The 22,575-nt window shown below is 38.9% G+C and overlaps 1 protein-coding gene across 2 annotated transcripts in view; it reads left to right on the top strand.

Moving 5' to 3' along the window:
* The window catches only part of ADAMTS14 (ADAM metallopeptidase with thrombospondin type 1 motif 14), a 69,464-nt gene that overhangs the window by 11,352 nt on the left and 35,537 nt on the right, over positions 1 to 22,575 (top strand). The window contains exons 3-6 of one of the 2 annotated variants that reach the window (XM_087964093.1): positions 2,285 to 2,441; positions 4,566 to 4,756; positions 21,210 to 21,293; positions 22,331 to 22,487. In XM_087964093.1, the coding sequence (XP_087820219.1) occupies positions 2,285 to 2,441; positions 4,566 to 4,756; positions 21,210 to 21,293; positions 22,331 to 22,487 (589 nt within the window). The remainder of the gene's footprint in view (positions 1 to 2,284; positions 2,442 to 4,565; positions 4,757 to 21,209; positions 21,294 to 22,330; positions 22,488 to 22,575) is intronic. The other variant, XM_087964092.1, reaches the window with a different exon arrangement.

The raw sequence follows: 22,575 nt of genomic DNA, 5'->3' as shown, positions 1-22,575 counted from the left end.
ATGGGTCCTGATGTCACTATAACTGCAATAGGTATATGCTTCTTAGATCTGCTGCAATGCTTTCCACTTACATGATCTAATACACTGTTAGAGCAGCATATAGTGTTCTTGTAAAATAGTTGATTGAATGTAATGCTTGATTGATAAGGATTCAGGAGATGGTTTTATAAACAGCCACCTGAAGGCTCCTCTATTATAAGTGAAAACCATTGTTTGTTTCAATGGTTTATAGGAAAGCTGTAGGAGAAGAGCAGGCAGAAGTGGGGAGGGAGTTAAGTGCATCAGCAGCTTAGAGTCATTTTGTTGCCACAAGCAGTCCAAATCCAACCCCTTCTGAATTCTGTTGACCTTTATCTGGCACCAATTGATTGATTAGAGTCTTGTGTATAGACTTGAATAAATCTTCCATGCTGCAATCTAATGTACGATCCTGATTGTTTGCGCCTGACAAAAACCATTGGAATGAAATGAAAGTCTCTACCCTGGTGGATTGGGAAATATGTTGGTTCTAAGGTGGAAATAGTTCAGTTGCTGAAATATTTATAATTCTGTTTCTTTCATATCAATAAATCTTGTTTAAAAAGGCTCCATGAGGCCCTTGCGTGGAAGAGATATTTTTGGCTTGAGGCAATCACCCAAAGCTTGATATTTATGGGAGTATGGCACCTTATGCAGATGTGTATGTTATAAAAGTGAGAGAGTAGAATTAAAATGACTGGAGAAAACGAAACCTTTGTTTACACACACACACACACACACACACACACACACACACACACCACAGGGTTTCTTTGTTTTCTCCAGTCATTTTAATTCTACTCTTTCTTTTATCATATGAACACAAATAAGAGAATCTTCTTATACACGATTCTTGTAATATGACATAATACTGTCCACCTCTCCTAAAATACTACAGATTTGTTGGTACAGCTACCATATGGATCAGCAGTGGCCAGCTTGAATACATAATTAATAATAGTATATAGTATTTATTGTATAAATAATGGTGACATCAGTCTTTGGTAATATAGACATACAAACAAATGAGACTAAAAATTAATAACTATAGGGCCTCAGGAAACAGTACACATACTGGCTTATATAGGCAACACTGAAGTAATAAATAAATGTATAAATAATGATAAATTGGATGTAACCAAGTATAGTAATATGGCTTGTCTTGGTGTCAGATTCCCATAGAGTTTTCTGTTTTAACAAGGCCAGGATATAACCACTATGTGTTAGAAAATAATTTTTGCCTAACCAACAGATCTAGTGAAAGAGCCTGGTGATCAAGCAGATTTAGTGATAGCTTAAGTCAGCATTGTGAATATCAGCAGTCAAAGTACGATTTGACCAGACTCCCATTTCAACTATTTTTCATTTGCATTTCAGCTATTTCAAATTCATTCTAACATTTCTACTTAAAATATCTTGTTCCATGTAGTGACTTCTGCCTAAGGATGTTACTCATTAACATTTCTATAGTGTGCTTTTTCTGACATATTTTTAAAAACCTGAATAATAGAGCTGTCATGAAAGGAAACTTGAAAGCCACTTCTGAGTACAACTTAGATGAAGTTGAATATTTTAGTTCCTGAAGCTCTTAAATCCACACTTAGAACAATATAGATAAATTGGAAAGAACAAGAATTGCATTGGCACAAATCCCCCATAATCAGATAATTAACTCATGATTTATTAATAATATCCTCCTGATGCTAAATATCCCTGAAGAACCAAAGTTTTGTATTTCTGATTTTTTTCACATCTACAATTTCAACTACTAATAGATTTTAATGGTTGTTGCATTGTTTTTAACTGTTGTTGGTTGTACACCACCCAGTCTCATTTAGTGATACGGACTGCTATATAAATATGATAAATTAATAAAAATATGGCTACGTACATTTGGTTCTGACATTTGATCAAACTTCATGTTGTCTGTATTTGTTTCCATCAAGAAATATTGGGATACACAACAACTATATTGTTGAATTGTGATAGAAAATAACACTTGAGTATTCCAAGAGATACCAAGAGAATAGCAAGAGAAATGATTAAACCTTTGGCAAATTCAAGGGTGTATCTAGATATTTCCTTTAAAACATGACGAATTTGCAGAAATTCCTGGGACTGGGGGCGGGGAGGAGAGAAAGAAGAAAAATAACATTCCTGATAATATGCATCCTCACAATGACCAATATTCAATTTCTTATTTAATGAATCAGAAAATAATATATATTTTCTTTATCTTTCATTCTTTTGCCCTGTGGTTTTCCAGGCTGGTCTCATTCGAACAGACAATGGTGAATTCTTCATTGAGCCTCTGGAGAGAGGACAGTGGGAGAAAGAAGAGGATGGGAGAGCTCACGTGGTCTACCGCAGGTCGGCTATCAAACAAGAGAGAACAGAAGCCTTCAAAGATTATCATAATGAAGGTATGATTAAGGAAACAAACACATTCATCTTATTTAGGAGACTGTATAGCAAGGGTGTCAAACTCGATTTCATTGAGGGCTGCATCAGGGTTGTGTTTGACCTTGGGGTGGAGTGGATGTGGCCAGGGTGGGCATGGCTAGCCCAACGTCACTCGTGTCAGGGGCCTCTGTGGTGGCCCGAGCACTCTGCCAGCGAAAACAGGCTCCCGAGTTCCATTTTTGGCTGTGTCGGCCTACTGCAACCCTCTGCCAGCAAAAATGAAGCTTGGGAGAGCAGTGGGCGGCCCTTCCGAGCTCTGTTTTCAATGGCAGAGGCACTGCGGGCTGGTCCTTTGCTGTTTTCAGGGTGGCTCCGTGGGCCAGGTCTAACCCTCCACGGGCCAGATCCATCCCCCAGGCCTTGAGTTTGACACCCCTGCTGTTCTGACCCAAACCTTGTTCCAAGGAAACGACTACAAAACGGAGGTAACAGCAAAACCTTTTAATGATTCTTTATGAATTCTGTTCCTTCCCGGTTAAAAGGCTGTTTCAAACTAATTGTCTCAGATAAGAACGAGCCTTGCCAAGGTTGTGCAAGGCTGTGAAGAACACTAGATAAAGTTGCCAATAAATATTTCAAATACAAAGAGTCTCTAAACACCAACCAAGATAGTCCGAACGTCCACAAGGCTTGAGTACAAAAACTTCTTTGCTTCCTGCAAAGAACTCCAGTTTCTCAGCTGGCTTTTATCTCTTAAGGGAGGGGCCATTATCCTGCAGCCTTACTCCCGAGTCACCTGTGCTGCTGCAGCTGCTCTTTCCTTCGAGCAGCCCTGCACGCATGCGCACTTGGCACAGGCTCCCGGGACCTCTGCATCATTGCTGCCAGCCTCCACAATCTCCGAAGGCAGCATTCCATTCGCTGATAGTCCTGGCCCCATCCCTACATCACACACAGGCCCCTCATCTGAGTCCTTGATCTCCAAGACCTCAGCCAGCGCCTGCTGCCGGCGAACCACAACACCTGCTGTACAGAATTCATATCTGGTCTCAATCTGCATAGCTTCAACTCCAAAAAGGTTTAATTATTCTTGAATGTCTCAAAGCAAAGACTCATTGACAAAAATGTATTGTTTGGTTGGCTTTGAGTTAGTGGGCTGTATAAACCTAGCTCTGTAGTTTGAAAATCATCATTTATATTCATATACGATGTGTGAATCCAGCTACTCTTTTAAATCCAGCTACTATTTTAAAATGTTTACCCTGCCTTTGTTTTTGGATAGGCAAAATAATGTACATACCTAATGCTTCTGTCTCCTATTTTCCCCACGAAAACCCTTTGAATTGAAATGGGCTGAGACACATTAGCTTTCGTGATGGTTATGATTCACTTAACAAACCATAGCTAAAAACGAAGGCTTAGCAAACCTGTAGGCTCATTTTGCCCTCACCGATTGGTATCGTTCCACTCATGTTTACAATTTTCAATGGAGCTTCTTTTAATATTGCAAATGGTAGGTGTTTCTCTGATTTGAGATCATAGCAGGAGCAAAAAGATTAATTCTCCTCTCTGCTACTCCAAAATGTAAATCTATGTTGGGCAATTTCCTAATTTTTTGTAGTGGTTTGGAAAAAGATAATTTCATTCTGTGGTCAGTTGGGAAATGAGGACAGGCAATGCTAATAAGGAAAGTATGCAGGTTACACCGTTAGCACTTTCATCCTATGCTAAGGGTAGAAGATATCCAAGATTAAATCTTTAAACAATAGAATACTTGTCTAGCATTTATTTTATTGCTCTATTTTCAAATTTGCAAGCAGAACATTATAAAAGTAGGTAATGTAACTTTGATGGCTTAGACCTTGTTCTTCCCATTGAGCTGGCTCTTCAGGACCTGTCTTATCCAGCTGCGGTTTATATATATATATAAGATCTCCAAATTTGGCAACTTGAAGACTTGTGGACTTCAACTCCCAGAATTCTCTAGCCGGCTACACACACACGCACACACAGACACACACACACACTCAGTTTGAATGCCTGGATTTGTGTGTGTATACAGATGTTATGGACCAATGCACTTTAAAGATACTATTTCATCCATTTATTATGTGGTCATTTGTTTTTAACTCTTCTAATTCTAGATTTCATCTTGGGTCAGCTCCCCCAAGGTCTGAATCTAATTGAAAATCAGATTGGTGAAGCAGAGAGGAAGAGGCGACATGCAAAGAAGGATGACTACAATCTAGAGGTTCTGTTGGCTGTGGATGATACAGTTGTACGGTTCCATGGGAAGGAACACGTCCAGAATTATGTTCTCACCTTGATGAACATAGTGAGGTTTTTTTTCATCTTGTGTTTCTTGTCTTGAAGGGGAGGGAAAGAAAGTAAAAGGAATTGGGCATAGTCACAGACTGAGTGTGATCACACAGCCTTCCTGTATGAGCATCAGAGAAGGTTTCCACATTAATTGCCCACATAAGAGGCCAGTTGTGTCTCCTAAAAATCTGTGTATGCGGGATGAAGTCATAGTACATAACGTAATATCTTGAAGCATAGCATGACAATGTGGTATTACACATTGCAGCCTTCCCTGATGCCTTCAAAGCACGTACTATGCCCAGAACATATTTACAGGTCTTGCTGCATGAAAAATTTGATACCTATTTGACACTCCAAAATACATACACATGCAAAAAAATTGGGCAGATGTTTTATAGAACATAGCGTTCACGAGGAAAGGATCTACTTCACTGAAGTATAACAGGATTGTAAGATAGTTTTATGGAAGATATTAAAGAGTTTTGCATGCTTTGGAGCAGTTATAACCTTAGTCATAGAACTTTGTGCTTTTAAAAAATGTTTAAATGGGATTATAATGTAAATATTGTATGCAGTTTTGGGGATGAGTGATGGAGTCCTTCTTGTATGGGTGGCCAGAGCTAGGACTTTCTTCCAACCTGTATCAAAATATATAAAAGCTGATGGGCTGTTGTCCATGGCATTCATTGGATTTATTGGGCAATATTGTGTCTTGCCTAGTTAATACCCACGATTACCACTATTTATTTAAGATTAAACATTTAAAGATTTCAATAAAATAAGGAGTCAAGGGAGAGGAGAATTTATAGACATGTTGTCTCATTTTTTTTTCTTGCAGATATTTAAAGTATATGTAAAAAAGTATATACAGTATCATATGTCAAACATACCTCTAAGTAGGTTGGTTTCTTTTTAAATTTTATTATCTTTTTACTTTTGAGCTTCCTACTTTGTTGACTGGTAAGAGTCTCTGTTTCTTGAGAAATACCGTCAAGACTAATTTCTTCTGCTTTTTTTATTGGGTTGTAATGTTGGGATTTCTGTTTTGTTTGGTAAGGAGTACTCATTCTGTTATGGATGCTACTTTATATCCCAGCATTTATTGTTGTATTGCTTTACACCAGGGGTCTTCAAACTTGACAGCTTTAAGACTTGTGGACTTCATCTTCCAGAATTCCTCCTCCAGTCATGTTAGCTCAGGAATTCTGGGAGTTTAAGCCCACAAGTCTTAAGCTTGCCAAGTTTGAAGGCCCTTGCTTTACACAGTGAGTTGCCTTTATGGTTTTCAACCCTAACAGTTGTCCTTTTGCAGTCTAAAAAGAGTGAAATGCTGGATCAGCTTCATATGATAGTGTTTTTAAGTCTGAATTCCCAACACAGCAATGAAAACAAATGATGTTGCTTTAACTACCGTACCAGGATAGATGCTTTTAATGAACGTATGTCAGGGAGGCAAGTGTAATGGAATATAAGTGACCAGCATGTTCTTTAGCTTGTTTCCTTCTGGCTGTTTGGTATGCCTAGTCTAGTGAAAAGAAGAATAGAATATTGCATCCAGTTTTGGTCACCATATTATAAAAAAGATGTTGAGACTCTGGAATGAGTGCAGAAAAGAGCAACAAAGTTGATTAGGGGGTTGGAGGCTAAAGCATATGAAAAACAGTGGCAGGAATTGGGTATGGTTAGTCTAGAGCAGTGGTGGGTAACCTTTTTGGACTCCTGTGCCAAAAATTGTGCACGTGCTTCCGCACATGCACTCACATGCTAGCACCCAGAAGGCAATGTGCAGGGCCCCCCACTCCCCCTGTGCATGCACATACGATTCCCCCCGCCGCCACCACCCCCTTACTTTCATTGTGCCTCCAGCTGATTTTCAGACGGTTTGAGGCCTTTTTCGGCCTCTCAGAGGCTCGAAGGAAGCCCCTGCAGCCTTTGTAGGCTGAAAAATGGGCCCGTTTTGTTACTTCCAGTATTTCCGGAAAAACAGGAAGTGATGAAACGGGCCTGGTTTTCAGCCTCCAAAGGCTGCAGGGGCTTCCTTCGAGTCTCTGAGAGGCCAAAAAAGGCCTCAAACCGGCCGAAAATCAGCTCGGAGGTATGCGCATGCACAGTGAGGTAAGTTTGCCTGGGGCTCGCGTGCCCACACAAATGGCTCTGCGTGACACCTGTGGCGCACGTGCCATAGGTTCGCCATTACGGGTCTAGAGAAAAGAAGGGCTGGGGTGACATGTTGTGAGTGTTTCAATATTTGAGGGGCTGCCCCGAAGAACAGGGGGTCAACCTATTCTCCAAAGCACCTGAAGGCAAGACAAGAAACAGTGGTTGGAAACTAATCCAAGAGAGAAGCAACCTAGAACTATGGGGAAATTTCCTAACAGTGGGAATGAGTAATCAGTGAAACGGCTTGCCTCCAGAATTTTGTGGGTGATCCATCACTGGAAGCTTTTTAAGAAGACTAGACAGCTACTTGTCTTGAATGGTACAGACATTGGTGCAGCTGGAGCAGGGGGTTGGACTAGAAGACCTCCAAGGTCCCTTCCAACTCTGTTATTCTGTCAGTCACATGTTCTAAAACTGCCATGGACAAATCATGTGTTTCTGTCTGTTTAAATGGTCCACTTTATTACCTATTCATGTATCCCAACAATGGTGATATACTAGAAGTAACATCAACCATATACATATATATATATATATATATATATATATATATTTTCTTAAGTTTTCGCTGGTACTTACATGTATGGTGTTCAGCTTTGTTTGGGTATTTTCCCACGTCATTATAGTTGTGCTTTTAAAGTTGTAGCAACGTTTCGGCAGAATCTCATCTGCCAAAAGCACTACTGTAATGACGTGGGAAAGTACCCGAACAAAGCTGAATACCATACATATATACATATACATATACATATACATATACATATACATATACATATACATATACATATACATATACATCTCTATCTATCTATCTATCTATCTATCTATCTATCTATCTATCTATCTATCTATCATCTATCATCTATCTATCTATCTATCTATCTATCCATCATCTATCTATCCATCTATCATCTATCAATCTATATCTATATCTATCTATCTATCTATCTATCATCTATCATCTATCTATCTATCATCTATCTATCCATCATCTATCTATCCATCTATCATCTATCAATCTATATCTATATCTATCTATCTATCTATCTATCTATCTATCTATCTATCTATCTATCTATCTATCTATCTTTGTGTGTGTGTGTGTGTAAATGGGTTTTCCCTTTTCCAGAAAGTAAAAGATTCCCTTTTGTGCACTGCTGTTTATTATTTTGCTTTCTCCCCCACTCCCCATTGTGGGTGATAGCACATGAAGCCCCAAACGGTCAGGTTTAATCAAAAACTCTCCAAATCCATTTCATGGTTCACCCTCAGTGAAGAAAGCATTTCAATTTGTCAGTATTTGGGACGCTGTAAGGATGGGTCCTGAAAGAGAGGTTCCGTTGCCTTTTGGGATAGAAAAACCTCCATCAAAAGAGCTTAACGAGCTAAAAGAAAATAAAGGAAATGTGACCTTTGCCCGAAGTGCAAAACGAATAGTTTACCAAACCATTATCTCCTTTGCTAGCTTTGAGACAAGTCTTTTCCTTTCCTTTTGCTTTGTTTCTGGTTTTGAGACTTTCTTTTTCCCTCAACCTTGTCAAATTTCTGGCAGACTTGGTGAGGAACACCCACAGCTTCAGGCCCTCCTTAGTTAGTTATCCATCAAGGCTGGTGATATTTTCAGAAGTCTGTCTTTAGGCTGGATTCCCATTAAGTGGTTATGTCACACAAAGGGCAGCAGTGTTTCAAAAGGCATTTGTTCGAGGCTTGGCAGCTTCCGAAGAAGCTTTTTCCCCAGAATTTGACAAGGCCTGACAAGGCCGCCTTCACTTTTTCCTGCTGCTAAAATAACTGCAGCATAATAAGTTATTAGATTTCTTTTAAAGAAAAACGTTCAGAAGGCCAAGTAAATAATGGGGACTGAGCACAGGGGCCAACTCAGAATGCAATAGGAGCTGGTTATATAGCCCCAATTAAAAATTATGGTTTTGCTTTGATTAGTTCAAGTACAGGTAGACCTCGACTTACAACAGTTCATTTGGTGACCATTCAAAATTACAATGCCACTGAAAAAAGTGGCTTATGACCATTTTTCACAGTTTTGCATTTTGCAGCATCCCCCATGGTCATGTGGTCAAAATTCAGATGCTTGGCAACTGGTTCATATTTATGTCCATGTCCTAAGGTCAAGTGATCCCATTTTGTGACCTTCTAACAAGCAAAGTCAACGGGGAAGCCAGACTCACTTAACAACGGCAGTTATTCACTTAACAACTGTGGCAAGAAAGGATGTAAAATGGAGTAAAACTCACTTAACAAATGTCTCATTTAGCAACAAAAATTTTGGGCTCAATTGTGGTCACAAATCAACTACTACCTGTAAAGGTGAGCAATGGTGTCTTCTTCTTCTTCTTCTTCTTCTTCTTCTTCTTCTTCTTCTTCTTCTTCTTCTTCTTCTTCTTCTTCTTCTTCTTCTTCTTCTTCTTCTTCTTCTTCTTCTTCTTCTTCTTCTCTTCTTCTTCCTCCTCCTCCTCCTCCTCCTCCTCCTCCTCCTCCTCCTCCTCCTCCTCCTCCTCCTCCTCCTCCTCCTCCTCCCTCTTCCTTCTTCCCCCCATCCATCATTGGATGTTAGCGATCATATTGGAGATCCTATTTTTATCAACAGCCACACGAAAAAGTGCTGTTGAATTTTGTCCAAACCAGTCCCTTAGATTTTGAAGCCATGATGTTCTTCTTCTGCTTGGAGCTCATTTGCCTTCAATCTTTACTTGGAGGATTAAGTGAAGTATGGTGTATTTTTCTGGGTGTCGTATCACATGTCCAAAATATTCCAAGTTTTGCTTTTTTATGGTTTTGATTATTTCCCTTGGCTTTCCCAGGTGGCTTATCACCTCATCATTTTGAACCAAGGTACCCTTGATTAGTGTTTTTTTGCAGCTTCATATGTTGTGTGAATCCAAGCCATTTGTTTAAATAAACAGTGAGCTTTCAATACTAAATAGTTTCTTTCAGATTCACAATTCTTTCAATATATTGTGCAATGAAAATGACTTAAGTCCATAACAGAGTCAAGCAATTGTGCAAACACAACATATGCCTATAATTAAACCATCTGTGCTACAGAGGGAGATGGTAAAGTCATTTTGAGGGTTTCTGTGATAATGTGAAACTGCTTTTAAAAAGCATACAGAAGATGTATCAAGGCTTATGGAAACCTATCATTCTTAACGTTGAGAGCAATGGGTTGACAACCAGTTTTTTTGAGTCTATTTCAGAATATTTAAATCCTTGAATGGTCTGCATTTTGGTTTTTCTGGTGAATTCTCATTCACTAAATTGTGGCACTGTTGCATTGCTCTGCTTCTCACTGAGTTACAAGGCTTTTTTCTGGTTCTTATCAGACTTGTTTATTAGAAATTTTATTTTGGGAAAATAGTGCAACAAAAACCCAGAGCCTTATCACATTAAACGTGATACAGTAGAACCTCTGGTCATGACCATAATTCATTCTATAACTTTGGTCGCAACCTGAACCTAATTTTGGAAATTTGGTGCTTACAAAAAAAAATGGCGCGGAAGGGGAAATCGGCCACGAAAAAATAATTGTGATTTTTTTTTTTAGCTGAAACCCTATTTGATCATGGTCAGAAGCATTCATGACCAAAGGTTCTCCTGCACCCTTCTCAATAACTGAGTCAGACAGCTTCTTAGAAGATGCTGCCTCTCCCGTGTTATTAGTCTTCAATTCACTATTATAAAAGAATATCAATTTACTAATGACCAAAGGGAGCAATTAAGTCAGAAGATCCTTCTAGTTTAATGTTATGCAGTGTTTTGGATGCTTTGGATTTGAAAGCAAAGTGGTGATTCAGAACAAGTGGGACATAAATGCAGCTTCTGTATATACAATGATTTGCAGTAGTTTTGCAAGAATTTAACCCTGGGGCCTATAACCCTGACTCTTTATATGTAAAATTTTATATTTGTGCTCTGTAACCTGGTTACATGGTTTACACCTCCCTTCAGAAATACATATGTTCTTTACTTTGGTTGAATTGGTAAAAAAAAAGTACAGTTAAAGATTTCCAAAAGCATTTGTGGGGCATCTCAATACTTATTTTAAAAATAATATAGAAGAAATTGTTTAGAAATCTACTCTAACCACATAAGGCTTTTAGCCTCTTCCAACTGTTACAAATCGGTTTCTGCTGTATTTTTATTTTGCTTGTGATCATTTGTGTTTTTATTGTACATAACATATTCTAAGGTTTGATTCATTAAAAATCTTGTTCAATCAAAATGGAAAAATAAAATAGTTCTTGGAAATCTTAACTTCAGTAATGGGAGTAAGCACTGCTTCAATATTTATTTTGAAAATAATACTACAAGTCTATTTGTTGATTGTTTAGGATTCTAGCCTAAATTTATGAGGCAACTGTTGAAATTTGGTTTGTCATATTTTACGTATTTTGCTTGGATTATTTGTGTTTGTTTATTATTATTATTATTATTATTATTATTATTATTATTATTATTATTATTATTATTATTATTATTATTATTATTATTATTATACAAGGCAGTGCAGCCGTTCTGGCGTTACAATTGTTATATATATATATATACATTTTACTTCACCATTTTACTATCCTTTTGTTTGATACACTGTTTACTAATTATTCTAATCATCATAGCTACTTACCTTCCGACCTTGCCTTCTTCTATGCAACCACTGATAGAATTTATTCCACATTTCATAGTACTCAGATTCCCCCTTGTTTTTTAATTCTAAGGTCAACCTATCCAATTCTTCTTTATTTGTGTTTTTAATTGTACATAACAACACATTCTAAGATTTGGGGCATTAAAAAAACTTGTTAGATAGAAATGGAAAAATAAAAGAGTTCTTGAAAATCTTAACATTAGTACAGGGAATAAGCAATGCTGGATGTTAACTTTACTCAAAAACAACGTACATTTTTTTGTTTATTTAAGTTTTGTTTTGCTTTTGCATGGCATTTCTTCCTCAATTAGGAAATAATTTAGTGGAATGTATACTTAAACCAAGTGACCTGCATTTTTGCAGAGGGAGGAGAAAAACTATGTTCAGAATTTATTAGAATCTTGCCCACAAATACAAACTGCAACGGGACCAAGGGCCAGCAAATGAATGCTAATCCTGTTGGTTCACGCCAAGACTATCTCCTGCCAAATTGTAAGAAGAAAGGAACTGATGAACTTAGCAGCCTGGCTGAGGAGAAATTATAGCACTGATAGCAAGGAGGCTTAAAAGTTGTTTAGAGATTTCTAGGTGTTTGTGATGTGTGACCGAAGGAATCATGTGAGACTTTCACTGAAAACCCATCAATGAATACAGAATGTATTTTGTTTTTCACGTTCCCTCAAGGGTTCCCATGGCAATTAGTTGCCTTTGAGGTGTGGTTTATTTGGAGAATAATAGTGTAGTATGGATTTAAGCAAGGGTAGTCACATTGACAAAGTTTTAACTGAAGCACTCATATCAGATCATTGTTGTGCTTTATTTAAGGAGTGTTTGTACTGCTTTGAAACAAAAGTTTTAATTGTGACGTGTGTGCATATCAATAACTGCAGAGTAAGCAACATTTCTCTCTTCATCTGAATTGGGTGTCTCCCTACTTGGCATTCAAAGAATATTTACAGATTATCTTTGCAAAGAGATAAGCTATTTCAGGAGCAGATCTTGTTTCTGAGAACCAACATCTACAATCTTTCCAAAGGAATACCAAACCCTATTCCGAAATGGACTAATTGGAGTTTTTCCAAAACCAGCCAACTTCAGACACAATTTTTGGATCATCAAGTTCTCTGGTTTTGCTCAAGAGCAGCTATGAACGAGAACATTGGGTAGTATTCTCCTTCCTTACCCAAGATATAATGTAGTAAGCACACAGTCCCATATAAAGGACTCACAAAATTATTGTACTCACAAAATTTATCCAACTTAAATTTAAGTTTGTTCTCTATAGTTGCAAGTTACACATATACATGGACTGAGCTAGTTATATTTTCTTATGTAGACATGCTAATAAATTAAATTTATGGTTCCAAATCATGGATGTGCTCATATGTACAGGTTCTGTATACCATTTCAGTCAAAGCTTGTTTTGGACTATCACAACCTTTCCCTGTATGGAAATTGTCTAGAAAGTCTTGACTTTGGCTATCCAAGATAAAGACAAGATCTCTAGGGAGAGGAACCTCCAGAACAAATTGTTTCACTGGATGATCTTTGTGTAGTTCTGAGGCTGCAATTCTGTAGTTTCTCCACAAAAGATATAAATACTGTGAGAACTCTGAAAAAAATCATGGTAGCTCTGCTTTGTGTGAAGATGAAGGTTGTTCTCTTCATCAGAGTACATAGAAGAAAAATTGTATAATGAATTTGATATTTGTTATGGTTGGGGAAAAACAACAGAGACAATTGTTTTGCATCCAAGACTCTCACAATATATTCTGGTCTTGAACACAACAACATCTGGGGTGAAAGAGGAAAAATCTTAGCCTTAGAACTTATGGTATATTTCAGAAATTTGTTGGTCTTTCAAACCATTCATCAAAAATGTTTATAAACACTTGTTTGGACTATTTGAAGTGGTGCTGTAGACATTGGTCTTCGCTTTGAAAAAAGCAGATAGGATACCTATTGTGACAGTTAAAGTACAGGATTTAAGGTATAATTATTTGCCTACTATCTCAAAAGTGAATGTCTTGAGTGGTATTTTGAACAAGCAAGTTCAAATGTTGCAGGACTACCCACATGGCATTTTGCATGAGAAGGGAAGGAAGGGATCAGTTGTTTAGGTGAAAAGCTTCCAGGAGCGTAAATCCATCTACTGTTGCAACAGAAGTAAAAGCTAGGCATCCAATATGGCTTTTATCATTTATACTCCATTTTCTTCTGTATTGGGCAAAGCCTCAGAAGTATTTAAAATTATCTGCTATTGCACTTGCTGGACTAATAAAAGGCAGGCCAAACAGCACCACATGTTTATTTATTCATTCATTTATTTATTCACAACTTAATCCCACTTTCTTTAAAAAAAATAATCTGCTATGAGAATTAGTTTTTCCTTACTTGCTTACCTGGATTTTATAGCCAGAGATTTTCAATCTCTAAATATGAACATCCAGAAAGGAAGCAAATGCTTGGCTTAGGAGCTTTAAGCAACCTGCTGAAGCTGGAAACTTGGAAATTTGCAGAAATGGGAAATGTTTGTATGTATATAAGTATGTATTCATATTTTCAATCAAACAGAGTAGAGCTGGAAGGGACCTTGGAGGTCTTCTAGTCCAACCCCCTGCTCAAACAGGAGACCCTATACCATTTCAGACAAGTGGCTGTCCAGTTTTTTTGTTAAAAATCTCCAGTGATGAAGCCCCTATAACTTCCGAAGGCAAGTTGTTCCACTGGTTAATTGTCCTCACTGTTTGGAAGTTTCTCCTTCTTTCTAGGTTGGTTCTCTCCTTGCTTAGTTTCCATCCATTGTTTCTTGTCTTGCCTTCTAGTGCTTTGGAAAATAAGTTGCCCCCCTCTTCTTTGTGCCACCAAAGACTGGAATGCTGCTATCACATCACCCCTAGTCCTTCTTTTCTCTAGTCTGACCATACCCAATTCCTGCAACCGTTCTTCATATGTTATTGTCTCCAGGCCCTCAAACATCTATTTATTTATATTAATTCAATTTATATGATTGCCCATCTCACCTAAATGGCTCTGGGCAGCTCAAAACAGATTAAAAAAGCGATCAATAATAAAGCCAATGTAGAACCATATAAAATATCCACTATTAATTTAGAAAACACAAAATTTGATCAGCAGCAAAATTCATCCTAGGTCAGCTCAGTGAAGCCATTGTAAGAATTCCCCACCATTGTCAGAATTCCAGGTACAGTGGCACAGCCCTGTGCTAGTGCTGCTTATGTATTACATTCCTAACAGTTGTGTTTACAAATGAAAGGGTAAAGCTCTTTACACATTGTTTGTCTACACGAAGCTGAGAGATGGGAACTAGCAGCTACGAGCGGTTCCTGCCACCTTAATCTGATTAGAGGGGAGAGGGGAAAAAACATTCTTGTGATAATCTTGAAGATAAAATTGTAACTGGTACAATTTAGTACTAATTACTTACTGTACAGTGGTTGAGACATTCATGCTGGGCTATCTGGATTCCCATTAGAACCTGGGGAAATATCCAAGTAGCTAGATTTTTTTCAAATTACAGCCTTGACATTTATTGCACCTAGAATACCTTTCTGGAGATCAGTTTTTCTCAACTTTGGCAACTTAAAAATGGATGGACTAACTCCCAGAATTCCCCTGTTCAGCCTTGCTGGTTCGAGAATTGTGGGAGTTAAAGAACTCCCATCTTAAAGCTGCCAAGGTTGAGAAACATTGGGTACACACACATACATATATTTACACAATGTTTCGCTATAAGATAGATAGATAGATAGATAGATAGATAGATAGATAAATAGATATAGATAGATAGATAGATAGATAGATAGATAGATAGATAGATAGATAGATAGATAGATAGATAGATATAGATATGTAGAGAGTGTTTTTGGAACAAAAGATCAGCTTTATTACTAAGTTGCAACATTGATTCTATAGGGCAGGGATCCCCAACCACCGGGCCCTGGACCGGTACCGGTCCGTGGATCATTTTGTACCGGGCCGCCTACTTTGCTTGGGCGTCGCCATCTTGTTTCAACAGCGCTTGAGAAAGTGCTTCCGGGTGAGCTTGTCACCCAGTTGGAAAGCGGCGTTTGGGTGCTGAAGGAACTCGCGCCTTAGTTTCGTCAAGGGGGGGGGGCTTTGAACAAAGAGCCGTCCTGATGGCGGTGGAGTCTCGCATTACTCAGGAGGAGATTAAGAAAGAGCCCGAAAAGCCCATTGACTGCGAGAAGGTACAAAGGAGGAGTTGAAGGTGGTGGGGAAAAGCGGGGGATGGCTGGCTGGCCGGTCACTCGGCTCGCCTCGCCTCGGTTGTGCGTGCTGGATCATTTTGTACCGGGCCGCAAAGAATGAATAATTGTGAAACTAGTCCCTGGTACAAAAAAGGTTGGGGACCACTGCTATAGGGCATTACATTGTGTCTCTAAAATGTTTAGATTAGGTTCTCTCTGGAGGACTTCTTGATTTTTCATGGTGTTTGCTAGCGTCAGGTATACCACCTAAATAAGACATTGCATCACAGAGCTCCCTTCTCTTTTGTTTTAATGGAGACATGCCGTGATATTCCACATTTACTAAGCATGGTTTTTGTGGCTTCAGTTTGTCATGTACAGCTAAGTGATCCAGTTATTGAGAATGGAAACAAACAAAACGCATTTAAGGAATATGTTCTGTTGTCTTGCAAATGAAATGTTAGTTTCCGAATGAGTGCTGAGTGGAACACCTTTTTTTTTTTTGCCAGAAGTTGCAAATTGTGTGTGTGGGGGGGAGTTTTCTTTTCTTGGTTTAACTATATAGATGACAAAACTTTCCACTGTATTCCTTATGGCAGTGGCCGTCAAACTTTGGGCCCCTGGGACCGGTTCCATGGAGAAAGTTTTGCATGCTGCCTGCATCCCACGGATGGACCTTCACTTGTTTGCGTGAGCCGGTTGCTGGCATGCTGCAGACTAGTGCCAGTCCATGGACGAGGGATTGGAGACCCCTGCCTTCTGGTTCTTGCACATCCAATTATAGCATCAGGCTTTAGTTGACAATACATAGTCTCTTAAGTTTCTTCCTATTTGGGTTGTCAAATGGGGTAATTGTGGACTAAATTCCCTTAGGGAAAAATTTAATCTGGGGGTATTCATCAATCAAGCTTTTGGCAAAGTTGAATCTTCCTCTGCCCTAATGAAAAGCTGGACTAAAGGTAACATCCTCTCATTATTAAGAACAACTGTGGGGTGGTGGGAGTTCAATAAACACTGCTCCAGGACAAACAGTTACTCTTCCTTCTACGGTATTCTTTCAATCCCAGTCAGCTCTCCTTTTGTGCCAGATATTTATTTAAACAGCTTGAGGCACAAAAAGACCTTGGAAACGAGGGGAGAAGGAAACAAGGAAGCCCTTAATTGTCTGGTAATGATAGAATCTGGGAATGTCAAAAAAGCATTTATGGGAGAAGTAGATTCTGAAAGTTTTTTCCCATGTTCTCATTCTCTCATACTAAATATTGTAGCATTTGCATTTTTACATCAGTATGATGTAAAGGTTGGGAAATGTAGTTTATTAAATGTAGCTTTGGAAAGTACCTTGGAGTTGTGAGAGGAAACCATCTGAAGATATTTTCATATTAAAAATGCAGTTTAATGCACTATTAATACTGTTGCACTTCTTATCTATATTCTTTTTTTAAAAACCCTGAAGCTCTTTGATTTAGCCTTTTGAATATTTGTTCGTACTTGCTGCCTGAAACTTACTTATAATTACATGTTTTAGCTTGCCCTCATCTAGGATGAATAAGTGAGATTGATGCAGCAATAAAATCTGTTCACTGTTATCTGAGTAGTGAAAATCTTGTGCATGCCTTGATGTGCAGGAAATGCAACGTATTATTGCAACATTAAACTTTGTATCTAAATTGGGTCTGATTAGAGCTAATGAATGAGGGATAATGGATTTTCAGAGCAGGTAAATGCCATTTGTGTGAAGAATTTTCTATTCCAATATTTGAAGATTTTTCATGTATCGATTTTACTAACTTTGTATCTGCTAGTCAGATGAAGATTTTTGTCTAAGGAATCACAAATAGAACAACTTTTCTTATTATCTTAGTTCTTGATTAAATTATTATGCTTCTCATCCTAACAGTATACTCACAAGATTTTTAGAAGAATGAATGGATGTCAATAACGTAAATTTTACATCCATTAATTTTTCACAGTATTCCAATGTGGAATTACGATTGAAAGAGATTTCTATTTTTTTTAATAAATCCCACTTAAGAAGTTTAAAAGTGTGGAATGCACAGCATGGCATAAAGCAATGTGTTCTCAACTTTAAGATGTGTGGGCTTCAGTTCCCAGAAGTCATCATTCTGGGAGTTGAAGTCCACAGAACTTAAAGTTGCCAAGCTACCTTAAAAGATAATGATGCTTTTATTTTACAAAATCTTTTCCTATGAAACATTGGCCTTTTAAGAAGTCAAAGAGCATTTCCTTGTTACCTGCAGTTCCTCACTTGTTTCTGGGGCTTTGCAAAGCATTTAAAATGTTTTGATAAGGAAATGTAAAAGATGTCATTGACACTGATATAATGATGTATAAAGTTTTATTTTATGTTTTTAAAATTTGAAAACTAAATAAAATTTACTAAATTAAAAAAAAATTAAAATGAAACGTTTTGATTAAAATTGGGTACCTCTTAAAGCATTGGGACTGTTGCATCTTCCAGAAAGCTCAGTAAAATTGGTCTAAATTGCTTCTCCAGATTGTCTCTCTGGATCTCCGAGAGTTCTCCCTAAGTGTACAGACAAAACTACCTCTGGGGCTGTGGGTGAAGTCAAGCAGCTGGGCAGTTAATGTGAAGATCAACTGATGAAGTTTGTGAGGTTGTATGTCAAGCCTGCCAGAAAAGCGTGCTGGAAAATCCATCTCCCCCAATGCTTCTAGGAAGTCAATTTGATTTGTGTCAGTGCACTTTGAATGCTGATAACTTACAACTTTCAACAGTGAGATTACTTTTCCCTTCCCACAGTAAACTTCTAATGATTCTCAGAGGGGTATATATAATGCTCGTCTCTTTCAGTTCTAACTCAGCTTTTCCTTTCAGCACAAACCTGACTTTGTGACATGGGTATCTCTGCCTTTCCAGTTATCTGCAGGAAGAAGGCCATAAGTATTTCCTGCAGAGGGCTAATAGCCAAATACGTTTTTTCTACTCTCTCTTTACCTCCAGCTGAATTCAAAGCAGATGCATCCACAAGCAACCAGTTAATCTGCTTCGAAGTATGGAAAGTGGGTGAAAGGGGTTCATTTAGCAATGCTGCTACTGCTCAGCAGCTGATCTTTGTTTGCTTAGCTTAGGATGTGGAATAACAACAGAGTTGGAAGGAACCTTGAAGAAAGATCTTCTAGTCCAGTGGGGGCGAACCTATGGCATGCGTGCCAGAAGTAGCATGCAGAACCCTCTCTATGAGCAGGTGCGCCGTCACCCCAGCTCAGCTCCTCCATGTTTCTCCGTGGCATTTTCCTGCAAACGACGAAACAGAAGCTCGCGAAAGAAAAAGATCTCACCTCTTGCAGAGCTGCCGGTGTTGGGATGCCGCGCCTCCCACTGGCCAGCTGGTCTTTGGGTCTCCGCCATGCATGCGCAGGGGCGCGCCTGTGCGCCTTGCAGTTTGGGCATGCACATGTGCGCTTTGGGCACTCGGTGCCTAAAAGGTTCGCCATCACTGTTCTAGTCCCTATCCCAGTGATGGCGAACCTTTTCGTTGTGGTGTGCCGAAAGCACACGCAATAGCGTGCATGCCGGCACCCACAGTGCAATGTGCCCCACCCCTCCGAGCATGCACGCACAACACCTCCCACCCCTTACCTGCAATTTGCATGCACGCGCCTTCCAACTGATTTTCGGCCTGTTTGAGGCTGTTTTCACCCTTCCAGGGGCTTGAGAGAAGCCTCTGCAGCCTCGGGAGGCCGAAAAACGGGCCTTCTGGAAATGCCGAAACAGGCCTGGTTTTCAGCCTCCCAAGGCTGCAGAGGCTTCTCTCAAGCCCCTGGGAGGGCGAAAAGACCTCAAACGGGCTGAAAATCATCTGGAAGGCGCGCACATGTGCAGTGCAGGAAAGTTGGGCTGGGGCTCGCATGCCCACACAAATGGCTCCGAATGCTACCTGTGGCACGTGAGCCAATAATGTGACTAAGAAACCTCCTTTTTGTTACTCATGGTCTAACAAGAGTTCTCACAGAAAAATCCAAGATGAACTCTTTCCCTTTTGCTGGCTAAGTTCCATTCACATTTTGACCATTTTATTTGCAAAATTCTTGCAGGAAATTCATGGCTAATGAACTCCCCATAGGGAATCCGCAAGTACTACGTTCGTTTTGGTGATATGTCACCTGTTTTTTCTCTCTTCTAATTTGTACATTTTATTTATCAAAGGCCGATTTGTTTATTGTAAAGAAAAAAAGGTTTCCTTAGCACCTGACAAAATAGGAAAGAAGAAATGTTAGTAATCTGCAAGAACATTTTGAAAAACAAACATATTTATACATGTGATGTTGTGCTTCGAATGTTTTGTGTAAATTGTTGCTATGTCATTAGATGTTTCAATAGAGGAAAGAAGAAGAAAAATGCTGTTTGTTCAGTCAATGACCTGCCAAATTAAAAAAAAATACAGGAATAAAAGAATAATAAAGGAAGCAGTTCTGGAGTGAGAGAGATCACTACTCATAGTTGAGAATTCAGCTGCTGATCTAAATGGATGGTTGTGTGTGATTTAGTTGTTTGTGAAAGATTAACATTGTTCCGACACTTTCTTTTGCAGGATTGTACATAGAAATGCTTATTTAATTAAACAAGTTAATTAAGATGGAGGGGGTTGTGCCAGTATTTCAGAGTTAAATGTCTATGGAGATGCTCAGCCAACCAGGTCACAGTTGTCTCAAAGGTGTTTTTTCAAAAAGCAGCTGGACTCTTTTTTTTTTCCTTGAGGAAGAAGATTTTCACTTCTCATCCAAGAAGCTTCATTAGTTGTGCCTGGATGGTGTGAGGGGGACAATGACTAGAAGGCTTTATATTCCTTGCAGTCATCTGGTTATTAGCTCTCTCTCTGAGAGTCATTGAGGCCACTTGGAGGTTTATCTGTGCCCTCAGGGTCACCTGAATCAGAGTGCAAAAGATTGAAACTGTTGAAAGAACTGTGTTGTAGAAAGGAGATGGGTGGTGTTGTATTCTCCATTGAGGGAGAGCAGTTCTAATATAGATTGACTCTTTTACCCCTCTTTCAAACCAATGGTCTTCTATATCCAAAATGTGGACAAAAAAGGTTATTCTTTTAAAGACAGCAAAGTTCACATTTTGGATAGAGAGGATCAAGTCTTTGCAGTTTTCTTGGCAATGTTTTTGGGTCTGCCATTGCCTCTTTCCTAGGGCTGAGAGAGAGTGACTGGCCCAAGGTCACCCAATTGGCTTCGTGCTTAAGGCAGGACTAGAGCTCCCAGTCTCCCAGTTTTTAGTCTGGTGCTGGAACTGATATTGAGAGTAATAATCACAGGGTTAATGTGTGGTCAAATGAGGTGAGGGGAATCTTTCACGTCCAAAAGATTTTGCATAAATAATTGTAATTTGTGGGTTTCTTACATGTTTTCTTTTGCTTTAGGTCAATGAAATTTACCATGATGAATCCCTGGGAGTCCACATAAATATTGTCCTTGTTAGAATGATCATGGTGGGATACAGACAGGTAAAATACACACAGTGTCACTCTTGCCCACATATTTAATTTAAATGTTTGCTTATGCTTTAGAGAGAAGTGAAGATTTTTTAAAAGAAGTTTATAGTGGTGAAAGAATTCTCCCTGTTCTTCCTCTTGTAACAGCTGCTTTTTAAAGTGATGTAACACAAACATTTCCGCTGCCATAAATAAATGGTACTTGTCCATCATCCTCTTAGTGAAAGGATGTCCAAAAATAAGAAAAAATGGGAGCGTCGAAGAACTCTTCCAAAGAACACAGCCTTAGTGGGTATGTGTAATCACAGGATACTAAAGATGGAATTAGTCTTCCACTTGCTGAGTTTTGTTTTGTTTTGTTTTTAAAAGACATTCTTGCTTGAATGTAGAATTTATACAAACCAAAGACTCTTAATGAAGATGAAAGATCAAACACCTGTTCTTGGCCCCTAAAGAACTTGATGGTGGCCAAAAGCTTTTGTCTCATTTGACATATAGACTAGCTATAGTGTTTATTTTATTTATTTATCAGATTTATTACCATCTTCAATCCCCAAGGTTCTTGATGGTTATAAAACACAGGAACTACCTATGACATAAAATGAAAACGGCATATTTCCAGAAACATATTTTTTTTAAATTCATTCCTTCTAGATGGGATGTCTGCAGGGATGTTGTTAAATAAATCAAGTTGGGCCACAACAATGCAATCCTTCATTTGACTACCTGGTTGTGGCTGCCATTTTGATTTTTCTTGTCCCTCCCCTGTGGATATTCCTGCTTCTAGCCTTGTGCATTACCATAAGCCTTCTGGTACAGCTCTGCTTTCAAATGTTTCCAAAAAGGCAAAAGCTGGAATGGCTTCATTTTAAGTTGGAAGCTATTCTTCAATGTAGGTGATGTGACAGAGAAGTGGAAACGGGGGACTTCGCAGCGGTCTTTTTCTTGGACAAATTAGGTAGGTTGACTTTTGGTTGGAGAAGACAGCCCTGAAGTTGCTTCGGGGTTAGAGATGCTGACTTAATCTTGTCTTTTCTTATTCCCTTCAGTCCATCACTTTAATAGAGCGAGGGAACCCCTCTCGAAGCCTGGAGCAGGTGTGTCGCTGGGCTCATTCTCAACAGCGATCAGATCCTGCACATACTGAATATCATGATCACGCTATATTCCTCACCAGGCAAGATTTTGGTCCTGCAGGTATGCAAGGTACTGTATTTACCTCAATCAGATATGTGCAGTTTGGTGGATACCACTGGAAAGGCCCTTTTATTTGACCCAAGCCTTTGTAGAAGTG

The sequence above is a fragment of the Notechis scutatus genome, chromosome 4 (assembly GCF_049901735.1).
Source record: "Notechis scutatus isolate UNSWTSFEM ecotype Mainland chromosome 4, rNotScu1.2, whole genome shotgun sequence".
Classification (NCBI taxonomy): domain Eukaryota; kingdom Metazoa; phylum Chordata; class Lepidosauria; order Squamata; family Elapidae; genus Notechis; species Notechis scutatus.
The sequence above is the reverse complement of the archived record's forward strand: the minus strand, read 5'-3'. Positions and strand labels throughout refer to the sequence as shown.